General features: G+C 42.4%; 1 protein-coding gene across 1 annotated transcript in view; it reads left to right on the forward strand.

Annotated features, from left to right (window-relative positions):
- GALNT5 (polypeptide N-acetylgalactosaminyltransferase 5) overlaps positions 1,434 to 13,640 on the forward strand; it is a 41,685-nt gene continuing 29,478 nt past the window's right edge. Inside the window, exon 1 of the mRNA XM_005676117.3 lies at positions 1,434 to 3,366. Within this exon, the coding sequence (XP_005676174.2) occupies positions 1,919 to 3,366 (1,448 nt within the window). The 5' untranslated portion in view covers positions 1,434 to 1,918. The remainder of the gene's footprint in view (positions 3,367 to 13,640) is intronic.

Genomic DNA, 13,640 nt, shown 5'->3' on the forward strand with positions numbered 1-13,640 from the left:
TGCCTAAGCCACCAACAGCTGCCATGGGTGCATTCCAAACTGGACGGTAGGCGCTGAGTGAAAAGAACAATCGGAGATTCAAGAAACACATTGCCATGCCTGCATTTATCTGGTTCCTTCCCATGGGGTAAAATACAACCTTATTTTGTCTATGAAAGACAATGTGTAAGTATAAAAAAATTCACAATCTTTCCTTCCTATAATCCCAAGTCTATGGGAGCCTAAGTTTATCTCAAAGCAGGGACACTATACTGCTCCTAAGACTGCAGTAATACGTGGCATCACCATCTGTAGATCATCCAGAGGCACTTGGAGAACAGCGCTCCTGGGCAGTGCCTCTCAAACTTTAGGGACAGCATTTATTGCAGGTGAGGTTAAAATGCAGACTCTTGAAAAAGAACAGGTATATGTATATGTAGAACTGAATCACTTTGCTGCATCCCTGAAACTAACACAGCATTGTAAATCACATATACTCCAATATAAATCACCTATACTCTAATATAAAATAAAAGTTAAACTTATAAAATGGCAGATTCTGATTGAATGGTTCTGGGGATGTATAGTTTTTATTAGGTTTTACTCTGTCTGGGAAAAATTTCACAAAAATTGTGGGCAGTGTTCAAAAACCCAAAAAATTACAGTGAGGCATTTTATTCTAGGGCAACCAACTCCAGTATTTTTGCCTGGAGAATCCCCATAAACAGAGGAACCTGTCAGGCTACAGTCCATGGAGTCACAAAGAGTCAGACATGACTAAGCACAGCACAGCACAGTGTTGCTCAACTTTGGCTGTGCATTAGAAAGATGCAGGAAGCTTCTGAAAACACGGTGCAGACCAGTGGTCATCTTTACTCCTTCCCCGCATCAATCGATCAGAATTTGGGAAGATTCCTCAGTGAGATTCCATTACAAAGCTGTGGGAACCAGGATTCTACCTACCAGTCCACCAGCGCCACTCAAGGGGCTGATCCAAACTTCCGATTCAGTCTGCAAACTGTTGCACCTGTGACAAGATAAGCACCCAAACTGAGTAAGAGTTTAGACATTTTACAGCAATGTGACAAATTAAGTTTATGTCTACTGAATCTAACAATAACATAGATGAATTTGCTTAAAACAAAAAGCTGACTTCCAAAGAAACATTTTGATTACCCGGCCCCAAAGAAGCATTCTGAGTAATCAAACACCGTTCTCTGGTAAGGAGGATTGCCCGGACCCTTCTCTAAGCTGTTGCCTCTCAAAGCTGAAACATGGAGGCCAATAATTGCTGGGGCAAATTGCTTGGAGAGCTGGGTACAACAGGGTTAATAAACAGGACTGTGGTAGGTGGGGTTACAAACCAGGAACACATGCCCTCCAAGTTAGATAGCTTTCTTTAATTGCTCTGAAAACAAACACACTCTCACATAACACAGAAGGTGAGAGCTGAATGAAGTTTTCTGGGTAATGGCTTGAAATGTTTTCCTTATGAGAAGTGGTGTTGAGTTACAGTGTGCAGACCAAGAACTGGGAGGAGAGAAGCCGCAGCCCCATCCGGGCCCCCACCTTTCCTGGGGCTTGTAGGGAGGTGGACGTGTGCTCGTGGAGATGAGATGAGTGATCTGTTGAACTGTCTGGTGGCTGGAATCGACTGCTCCCAGAGTGACCAAAGGGCAGTATCGAGCAGGGCTTCTCCAGGGGCCAGCTGAGCAGGCACGGATGCTCTGCTGTGAAATGCCACGCAGGCAGAGACTGACAAGCAGTAGGAGCTGAGCTCTCCCCTTGGACGGCTGCTTCCTGCTGTGTTCACGGGAGGGGGGCGCTTTCTGGCAACTTGGCTGCTGCAGCTACTGCTACTGCTACTACTTCAGCTCCCTATCCACTCAAGGTAAGCAGGCTCAGAGGGAGGGCAGGCTGCAAGGGAAGCCTTTGTACCATGAACAAGATCCGAAAGTTTTTCCGAGGAAGTGGGAGAGTCCTGGCATTTATATTTGCAGCTTCTGTCATCTGGCTGCTCTTTGACATGGCAGCTCTCCGCCTCTCATTCAGCGAGATCAACACTCAGATCCTGAAGGAAGACATTGTTCGGAGGGAGCGGGTAGGGTTCAGAGTTCAGTCAGACCAGGTAAAGAGCCTTGACAGCAGCAGGACGGAGATGAAGCCCCCACCAAAGGGACACGGGAAGGGCATGTGGGGCAAAGAGAATTTTAGGAAGACTGTGGAGAGTAAGCTCAAGGTCGAGGATGATTTGGACCAAACCCAGAAGGAAAGAAAAGTACAGAACGCCCCGGGAAGAGGCAAGGTTGCGCCTTTGTGGCATCCTGCATATAGGCAGACTCACCCAGTGACTTTTACCAAGTGGGAGACAGAGGGGCGAGACATCCAACCTGCAGTTTCCTCTCACCCCATGACACCAGAGCAAACGACAGCTCAGGGGCTTGAGAAAACTCCATTCATCGCAGCAAGGGGAACTCCACTGGCCAAAATATCTGTGCACACAGAACCTGTCAGTATGAACAAGCAGGGCCCGAAGAGCCATGGTCTCAACAGTGACACATCAAAGCAAGCAGCTGAGAGGTACCCGGATGTGACCACCAGTCGTAGTAGATCAAAGCAGCAGTACCAGGCAGGAGTAAATAAAAGGACCTACTCTGCCAGCCCACCAGTGCCAAGACCCAGGGAAGCCATAGCCTTAAATAAAACTGAGACTCAGAGCAAAGAACTGAATGCAAATAAACACAAAGCCAATAAGAACCTTACCTTTTCCAAGTTCATTGCCAATGCAGATCGCTTAAAGAAGCCATCTATTAATAAGATACAGTGGGGAGGCTTGCTGAAGGATGATGGAGGCAAGGTGGCTGATGGGAAGAAACTCAATTTGTCTGAAAGCCATGTTGTAATTATAACCAAGGAGGAGGAGCTAAAAACAGACACCAAAGATGTCCCCAATTCCAATACCACAACTACATCTACTATAGTATCGGGCAAAAGCCAAGAGAAACGCATTGGCATGAAGAGCAATGAGGCATCTTTCTCTTCACTAGCTCTACAGAGAGCAGCAGTGTCTCAAACCAGTCAAGCCTTAACTCAGGGACAGGAGCTAGGAAGGACCAACTTAACTGCCAAGACCCGGCCTGCACGACTCAACCAAAGTCAGACAAAAGCCCTTTCACCTGAAGATGACGGAATGCACCGTGTGTTAAGAATTGATGTGACGCTTTCTCCAAGGGACCCCAAAGCTCCAGGTCAGTTTGGACGTCCAGTCGTTGTTCCCCACGGAAAAGAGAAGGAGGTGGAAAGAAGATGGAAAGAAGGAAACTTCAATGTCTACCTCAGTGATTTGATCCCAGTGGACAGATCCATTGAAGACACAAGGCCTGCTGGGTAAGATCCATTTCTCTTCTCTTTCCTCAGCCCCAGGTATTTTGGGTCTTATACAGAAAAGATTTATTTTTAGATAACTCTGTGTGATTTTTGGTTGCCTAGAGAGTTAGAGAAATAGTAATCACTAGGCAGAGTTCAGATAGTCTCCCATGCTCCCAGAGAAAAGTTCTGCCATCAGCAGACCCAATGAACTCTCTTTATTCCTTTGCTTCTCTGAGACCTTGGTCCTCATCCCTGTTAGCTCATGGTTCTGTTCCCTTTTCTATATTTAAAACCTACTAAAATGATGAGAGGAACTCAATTCCTAATAAGGTGTGTATGAATGGTAGAGCTTAAAATGTAATTTCATTAAAACAGTGACAATGAAGTGAATTCTCAATTTTGGAACTTTTTATTACTAGCACGTTTGTCAGGAGTCTATTTGGAAAAGGGGCGTGGAAAAGGAGCCTTCTAGGCCTCTCTGGAATCATATTTTAAGCAGCAGAATTCTGCCTAATTGTGAGTAATGATTATCATAATAGCAAGTAAAGAAGTGACTCTACTCCCTAGAATTTAATAGCCTTTAGAGATGAGGATGGTAGATAGCTCAGGAGCTCGGTGATGCAGGAATAATAATGTTGGAAAAAGTCCATCAGCTAATAAGTAGCAAACACCTGCAAGACACAAAGAATATATTTTATATTTCTAGAGTTTCGCTATTTATGAAGCAACTGCATACAAATCACATGGACTTCATAAGAGCCCTACAAAGGAGGTGGCACATATTATGGGTTCAAATGAGCAAATGAGAATACTCAGAGACTAAGTCGCTTTCCCGAAGTAATCGAGCTCTACTGCTGCCCAATGAGTCTTCATGAACCAGGTTTTAAAGAATTAAATTCCTGTAACGAAAAGGTAGATCACAGAACCTGATCTGATTCAAACATAGTTGGTTCCTGGCTCTTTTCAGCTCACTCATAAGTGAAGGTATGAGCCATATGTTATAGCCACATGTTTAATTCCCATTAATTGTTAATACAGCTCCATACATGCCTTGATATTCAATTCCTGAGCCAAACAATGTTTGCCAAGAAGTTGAAATTAGGGAGTGTCAAGATTCAGGCTTACAATATGTAGTATGTAAATAATGCCCTTGTTTGGCCTCTGTAAAAGTAAACAACTCTTCTTTGTGATCTGGATATCAGTGTTACTAGGAAGAAGGCAGACAGAGATGTGCCTGCATTCATACTGCTAGGAAGGGCCTCGTTGTTGTGATGTTAATCATTTTCAGCTCTTAGCCATTGACAGATGTCTATCGGCCATGCATTAATCACCTGTTTAGAACAAGCACTCTGCCATTCATGTTCCTCTCCCTGGTGAAACTCACAACCTTGAGGAGAACTCAAATATACCTAACATCCCAAAATAAAAATGAAGAAACTGAGGCCCTGGGAGGCTGTATTGTCTGTGTTCATAGAGCTAGTAATTGTAGAGAAATGATTTAAATACATGCTCAAAATTATGTTGTGCTATTGATTGCCCATCTTTTGCTAATTACTACTACAAAAAATCCCCCAAATTGTGTTGGACCAGCTCTGATCTGAAATCCTGTATATCACATGTCAAATATATCACATATATTTGTGATATACTATATCACTATATTGGGGCTTTGCATGTGGCACAGTGATAAAGAATCTGCCTGCCAACGCAGGAGACAGAAAAGGCAGGTTTGATCCCTAGGTCAGGAAGTTCCCTGGAGTAGGAAGTGGCTACCCACTCCAGGATTCCTGCCTGGGAAATCTCATGGACAGAAGAGCCTGGTGGACATGGACATGGACAGAAGAGTCCATGGGGCCCCAAAGAGTCGGACACAGCTGAGCAACTGAACACACACACACATATCACTAAATTACTACGTATATTCACTACATATGGCAAATTCACATATGCCAGTATACAGCATATACTATATATGCCACTATGAATGGCATATTACTATACATACCCTATGTAGCATATACTATATGGCCATATACTATCCATGGCAACTTTCAATACAAAATGCCAGGGAATGAAGTAGTAAAGTAGCTTTATTTTAATATCCCTTCTGTGGTCTGGCAGACTGCTATGGAGCTTGGGGAAAAAAATCAGACACTGCACAGAAGTCCAGGCTTCAGTTCCAAACCAGAGAAAGGGCAATTGTATGAGAGCCAAAGCAAGCAATAATGATGTTATCGTGCATGTGATTTATTGGAGGCTCAATGGCTTTCAGTGCTTGTTATTTTCTAAAATTTGATCTCTGGAAGCTAAGGGTTGCTGCCCAGGAAAGTCACAGTCAGGCTCTCTTTTCTGAAGGAGGCTGTCCCAACTGTAGGAGAAAGTGACACGTGTGCTTGAGAGCATGAGTCAGACAGCGTGTGGCCAGGGCCCCTCCCTCTTATCACACAACCTACCTTGGCTAAATATAGGTGCCCCTAGCAAGCTGCCTATCTGATGCTCTACTTTTCCAACAGGATGGAGGTGACAGTTTAACCAACAGGGATCCTATGTACAGAGCCCCTTTTGTGCCATTCTTTCAGGAAAGAGAATAGATTATTTTTCTTTTCTTTTATGCAAACACTGACTACAACTATGTGCAAATTATGTATTCAAATGGATAAAGGTTGGAAGAAAATATAAGCGAAAAACATTTGATTCTTCAGGTTGGCATGATTTAAAGTTTTCTTATTTTGATTTTTTTTTTCCAGCTTTGCTCAAAAGGTATATGAGATGCTTGTAAGTACACACTTACAAGATTTTTTGAGATAATAATTTTTAAAAGTCTGCATGGGGGAAATTGCTATAGAATATAGTAAGAATATATGTATGTGTGTGTGAAAGAGAAGGGGAGGAGAAGAGAAAAGAAAGAAAAAGAAAGAAATCTATAAGAATGCAGAAGAACTGGGCTTAAAATTAGTTACAGTAACAATCCACTGAAACCTTCAAAGTTTAAGAGATCTGGGGACTATCTCCCTTACTGCCTGTCTCATTTCCCCCAAATTTGTATCATAACTGGCTATTGAATATACATTGAATCAAAACAAGGATTAAAAACTGTAGGTTTGCTGGTATGTTTGTTTTGATTTAGTTGTCCCCTGGTAAGGACAGTAAGTAGTTACTAGTTCTCAAGAATGATGATTTAACTGATATGCTAGGATGAGAGTGACATAGAGAAGAGAGAAGCAGGATTTCTAGGACAACTTCTGCTCCTGTTCTAAAATCAGACTCTTCTTAAAACCTGCTCTTCCCTCCTTTTCTCCTGAGTCCTAAAGAACCATTCTAAGGTGTTGAGACGCAGTAATGGCCTTTTTCAAAAGCACAAGCCCCTTTCTGTCATCAGCATTATTTTACTGTCCTTTTTAGTGCCACCCAGATTTCCACCCCTTGCCCTGTGGCTATCACTTATGGTGTGTGCCAATCTCTCCAATGTGGGCCTTCAGCATAAGGATACTTAGTCTCGTGATCTTTTTCTACACATCAAGTCATTACTGCCCACTGATGTTTTTCTTAACTGGTCCCTTCCACAGCTTCCTACTGTCCTCACCTTGCAGTCTTCACCATTCTCCCCAAACATCTTATCCTGACATTGCTTAACATCTAACTGTATCTCATCTCCACCTGTACCGTGATTTGACTATAACCTCTGTGCTTCAGGGACGAGGGAGCCTGGTGGGCTGCTGTCTATGGGGTCACACACAGTTGGACACGACTGAAGCGACTTAGCAGCAGCAGCAGCAGCTCTGTGCTTCAGTGACCCTTAATGCTCTTGTTGTTACTAAAACACTCCTTACTAAGTGCTCTTCAGTAGCCAGAGCCTTGAGAATCTGTTTCACCTTGTCAGTGAAATGCAAAGCTTCAGGAAGAAACTCTGTCACTTACTTCATTTTGCATCCCCTTAGCACAGAGCACCAGTGGTGAAGAACCCACCTGCCAGTACAGGAGATGGGGGTCTGACCGCTACGTTGAGAAGAGCCCCTGGAGGAGGAAATGGCAATGCGCTCCAGCATTCTTGCCTGGGAAATCCCATGGACAGAAGGAACCCTCCAGGTTCCATCCACGGGTTCTCAAAATAGTCAGACACGACTTAGTGCCTAAACAACAACAGAACTGAGCACAGGGCTGGGCACTCAAAAGATTCAAGTTTATGCAATGTGGTTTTAAAGACAAGTTTCTCTTAAATGAATTTTGAAAATTGATGCTATTTCTAAAAAAATGAATGATAGATATCTATTCAAATTAGGTTTGTGAGAAGTCATTTTACAAATTAGTAATAATGACTTAATAGTAACTTCCTAATTTTTCATTTTGGATATATAGAATATGTTAGTGTTTTGTTTAAGGTAAATATGTCCTCTTCTAACACTATGATCTATTCATTGTCATGTTTATTTACTAATTCATATTTCTGTTGTTGTTTGTCTTGCATTTTAATCTTTTGATTTTCAGTAGATGAAAATCTCCTTGCTTCATTCATAAGAAAGTTTTCTGTCCGTCAGTAAAATGCAATTTCATTTTTGCCTAGAATTTTTGCCTATAAAATATGCTTCAAATAAAATACTTTTTTGACAGTCATTTCACATTTCCATATTTAACCCTTTCTTTATAAAAAGACAATCCTTGCAGTTCCTACTCATATTGAAGCTTGGTTTAGCCAGCAATAATCAATACACCCACACAAGATTTACTAAGACAGGGTCCTGCCTACTGGAAATGCAAGCCAATTCTCCTTAAGAGGTCTGTCCTGTGGCCTGCAGCTAGAGGGAAGATGAAACTCCAAAAAGGAACCTATTTTAAGAGTGCACTTCCTGAATCTGCATTTAGAGAAAAATGACTCAAGGACACGTTTGCTGCCAACATTTAGTTTTTTAGAGGACAGTAAGAATTATAGCATGCTCCTCTAGCGCTGCTGCGATGTCATGATGTTAGTCGATTGTTTAATTTAATTCTTTGCTTTTCCTACAGTATTCTGGCAAACCCCTCAATAAAGCAATTAAAATGGGACTATTCTCTTAGCCCAGAGCTGGGACTGTCAACCAATAATTTGATTCCTTCCTACACAGCTAAAGAGAGTTTTCTTTTGGCACATATGAAAAGCAAAAGATAGCACCGTGTATTTGCCACAAACCAGTCTAATATGGAGGGAAAAGAAAAACCTTTCTAGATCCTTAATTTTTGTCCCCCCTGTTCTTCCAATCCTAGTGTGGTCAAAACCCACAACTAATGAATTACTAGAGGAGGAGCTTGAAGAGAGACAATACACCGATCACATAGCTTTGCACACTTCCGGCTTCTAAATGTGTGTATCAGGCTGGAAGAAAAAGAAACGTAACAGCGAAATGAAGCTCAATATCCTTAATTTTACATTGGATTAAAATTTCCATTGGTGAAATGAGATAGCTTTTGTGATTTCAGTGATAGGAGAACATTATGTAAAACTGACTGGAAAAGCTATGAGATCTCCCTAAGAAACCAAACAAGGGCAGGGGAGAAGAAAATCTCAGAAGATGGATTTTAATAGGTTGTTTCCTGCTTTTTCTTCTATAAATGTACACAAAACAGTGCTGCACGTTGCTTTTGAATTGTGTGTCTGTGCGTGTGTTAGAGGCCAGTGTGCCATTTCACTAAAAAGCTGTATCTGAAAGCTGGAAATACACAGCAGAGTTTGTTTAAAAGGTGCAAGATAGACCATAACAAAACAAAGGTTAAATGTGGCCAAAAGATGACTATAGAGTTTTTGATGTTTTTAGTTATCACACTCTCGTCACAATTAGGGGGGTGATAAGGAGAGAAAGATCAGAAGGTATAAAACATACTTCTGCTACTGACTTGAAGAGAAGAAAACAGGTGAAAAATGACTAATTAGTGTAAAACTGAGAAATAGTAAAGCAACTCAATGACTTTGTCTCCTAAATACAGCCAAAGACCTAGAAATATTTATGGGAGAAAGGAATTAGTAAATGTAGAAATTTGAACCTGTGTACACTTCTTTGTCAGAGAAGGCAATGGCACCCCACTCCAGTTCTCTTGCCTGGAAAATCCCATGGACAGAGGAACCTGGTAGGCTGTGGTCCATGGGGTCGCTAAGAGTCAGACACGACTGAGCGACTTCACTTTCTTTTTTCACTTTTATGCATTGGAGAAGGCAATGGGAACCCACTCCAGCGCTCTTGCCAGGAGAATCCCAGGGACGGGGGAGCCTGGAGGGCTGCCGTCTATGGGTTCGCACAGAATCGGACACAACTGAAGCGACTTAACAGCATACTTCTTTGTACAGACCTCATCTAAGGCCCAGCTTAACCATCATAAAATAATTCATCGAATTCTTACAGTGATATTGCAGTGAGTACTCTTGTCCCATAAAATAGCTTTCTTTTGGGCTGTTCTGGGTGAACCATTCAGAGCAGAGTTTCCTAAAAAGAGAACAGTTTCAGGTCAAGGCTCAGAAAATTGGGGGAAAACAGCAATGTTTAGAATCTCTGTTTTGTTGTTTGCTTTCAGAAGAAAGGGAGCATTTTAGAATCTTCTCTATGTTAAAAAAAAAAAACAATCTATATTATTCTACACTAAAATGCATTCTAAATTGGCCCCACTTCTAAAACATTAGTGTATGGATATGTGTGAGAAGGAGCTATAGAGAGAGAAGCAGAGTATTCATAAAGGGTTTTACTGCTTGCCTTCTCATTTGCTCCTTAAACCCATTCCTCAAGACAGGTACTGTCACCAGCCCAGCTTCACCTAAAGAGAAGCTGAGACTTAGGGAGGAGGCCGAGGTCTCAGATGGCGGCAGGTGAGGTGGTTGGGGCAGTTCATTCTATTCCACATCTGTTTGCTCACTGCTTGTCATAACCTGGGCAGCTGGGACCTTTCACCTTCCACGCACATCATCTCATCTGATCCTTAAAACAGCCATACCAGATTGATAAAGTGATACAGATGAGCAAACAAAGCACAGAGAAGGGTAGCTTGCCCAGGGGCTCACAGCTCACGTATGACAAGCTTGGGACCCAACCCTTAGTCTTCTGGTTCTCCTCACTCAGCAATAATTCTATACCCCAGGCTGGCACTCACGGCGACACCTGCTCTGCCCTCACGGCAACCGTCCTATCTCCACCTCTCCCGAGGCTGTCCAGGTCTCTGTCAATAAGGAATCTCTCCCTTGCTAAGCCTCACCAAAATGGTGCCTATTTTGTTCCATGCAGTGATTGTGTAATGTGTGTGTGTGTGCATTTGTGTGTTTTATATGTGTGTGTTTATTCTAACCAATCCTCACAGCCACATTATGAAAGACATACTTTCGTACGGGATTTACAGGTCAGAAAAGTGAGACTCCGAAAGAATAAATGATAGATCTGCTGTCCCAGCAACCTAATAGCAGATTCGCAGTTTAAAAGAAAGTTTTCTGTCTAATTCTAATACTCTTTCCATTGGATACAGCTCCTCTCTCCTTTGTTTCCCTATAATCATATGACTTGAGCAGAAATTAAAACAGCTGTCTTCATTATACTTGGGAGGGGGTGGGGGAACAGAGTCAGAAGTATTTGAAGAGAATTAGTTTCACACATCAGTTATCTTGTCAGGGAGAAAATTTATAGGAAATCAGCTTCTATTCAGCATTAAGCAAAGATGATTATTTAAAACTGCCCAACAACCACAGCTTAGCAATGAACAAATACCTCTGAGCTCCTTTCTACTCTGCCATCTCACATCTGAGCATAGATCCTGCCTTCAAGCCAAATAGAACAAAATGTTCCTTGGAAGTAGAGTGAGCTACTCGGGCAAGGATGGGAAAGGCTGAGCCTGGCCTGAGACAGGGCACAAGTGTTTGAGCTGCAAACTGAAGGGAGTTAAAGACATAAGGGGAGGGGGTAAAAAGAGTGATCCATTGAGAAACTGAGGGAAATCTGACCTGAGACTGGGGAGAGCAGAGAGGGTGGAAATGAGATCATAGAAATAACCATGAGTCCAGATCAAGTAGGACCTTGTTAAAGTGCTTCAAGGACCGATGGGAAAATACCCAAAGACTTAAAACCCCAAACAACAATTTAATTTACCTTTTCTCAGATGTCTTCTGACCCAAAGGGAAGCGCTAATGGGTGAATGAGGCTAAAATTGCATAGAGCATCACAGAATATTAACATTAGATAAAACTTCCTTCAAAAGATCTCGAATCCCACCCCTTACATTACAGAGAAGGCTGGGGAGGGAAGTGACTTGCCCAAGGTCCTAGGACCCTCCAGGAGAGACAGAACTACCTTCAAGGTGCCCTAACCTCAACCTAGAACTATTTCTGTTACATCATGCCACCTCCTGCTCTCCCCCCTCCCATCCATCCCCACTCTGACAGCTGCCTGCTCAATAGACTATTGTCAAAGTGGAGAATGCTGTGGCTGGTGACTTCTATTTCTAAGCCTGAGTCCAGTAGTTTTGACAGGTAGACGGTTGCCTCAGGACTACAGATTCAGCCTTTGGAGTGTGAGTAAAGTCTTCTCACTTAGTAATCACAGGCGATTCTGATTAAATGTCAGGGCTGGGCTTCCCTGGTGGCTCAGATGGTAAAGAAACTGCCTGCAGTGTGGGAGACCTGGGTTCTATCCCTGGGTTGTGACGATCCCCTGGGGGAGGGCATGGCAAACCACTCCAGTATTCTTGCTTAGAGAAACCTGTAGGCAGAGGAGCCTGGTGGGCTACAGATCATGGGGTCACAAAGAGTTGGACATAACTAAGTGACTAAGCACAGCACAGTCTACCCTTGAAAGAACAAAACCTGAAAGTAAAAGTTTTATAGAACAACTGTACCTCCTTATCAGTGAGAAGAATAGAAGAAGCCTGAATAATTCTAAGGTCTTACAGAAAAGAATATAATTCTGGACAGAGCTCCTCAGATAGATGCTCTATTCTCTTTCTGATCCTCCCGAAGATACCAGAGCTTGGGGAGGGAAGGCCCCAGAACGCTCACACTGAGGCAGTAGTTGAATTGCAAATAGAAGCTGAGAGAATATTCTCCTCAACCTTCTGTTCAAACCTGTGAACACTGAGACTTGACCCACATAGTCCATTTTGACTGTTTTGGAATAAAAATGAAAAATTCATAGACATGAGGGAATATTATCATCCTCTCAATCATCTGATTTAAAACCTTTATTCAATAGGATACATTCAAAGCAGTTTAATGGCTGAGCCTTCGGCACACACAAGGCAAGAAGGCAAAACACATCACTTTCTGAGTCTCTTGGTAAATGACGGGTCCTAGATGGATTTGGATTAAAGGACTGCCTGGGAAAAGGGCAGTGCACCCAGTCAAAATGTGTGCATGTTTTGTGGATAATCATATGACCTTGCTGTTTTTGTTTTTTCTTTGTACCATGTATTTTACCTTTTCTTTTACCATGTACTTTCTTTTTATAAAGTATTTTTATCTCCATTGTCTCATCAATTTTTCACAGACAGGCTGTGATGAAGACACTGTAATTTCATCCTGAAAATGAGGGAACTGAGGTTCTGAAAAGTTCTGACTTGCCTATAGTCATGCAGTCAGGATCAGAAAGGTCTAAATCCTGAATTCCTTGTCATCCTTCTCAAGTTCAGGGTGTGTCTGTCTCACCACAGTAGTGTGTCCACAGTGGGCAGGACAGTGGAGTCCCCACATTAGTCTCCATTTGTTCTGAGTACTTGAATTGACGATAGCAATCTTTGGGTCAATTTGTAAGTCTAGCACAAGGTCTGCAGACTCTAAACACCTCACTTGTGCCATGCATGGGCATATAGGAAACAAATATGATTTCTTAACCTCATAAAAGATTTTAAACTCAGAAGTATCTTGTATTAACTTACACTTTACCTGGGCTGCAACTCTTCCTTCCAATATAGCAGAAAGGTTTCCAACGGGCAAATTGGAGGAAAGGAAATTTGCTTCAGTTGGGTCAGTGTAGGACAACATTTAAATAGTTTCACCACCTATGGAAAATCGATGACTGTCAGTGTGTAAGAATGATGTGAGTTAATAAGACCTAAAGACTTTCTAGTTTGACACATTGTGCCTTTCAACAAAACGAGCATGTTGGGTTTTCTAGACACCTAGAAACATGTTTAACCTGTTTAGTAATGCAGAAAACCAGGTAGCTTTATACGTAGAGTGGCCCACCATCTCAGCCACCCAAACCAAGACACGCTACAAAGCTTTGTATTTGAACACCCCCCCCCCCGACATTGCCTTCTGTGTCCCTCTTCCACATCTTGAATGTCACCCTCTTTTC

Source organism: Capra hircus, chromosome 2 (assembly GCF_001704415.2).
Source record: "Capra hircus breed San Clemente chromosome 2, ASM170441v1, whole genome shotgun sequence".
Lineage (NCBI taxonomy): Eukaryota > Metazoa > Chordata > Mammalia > Artiodactyla > Bovidae > Capra > Capra hircus.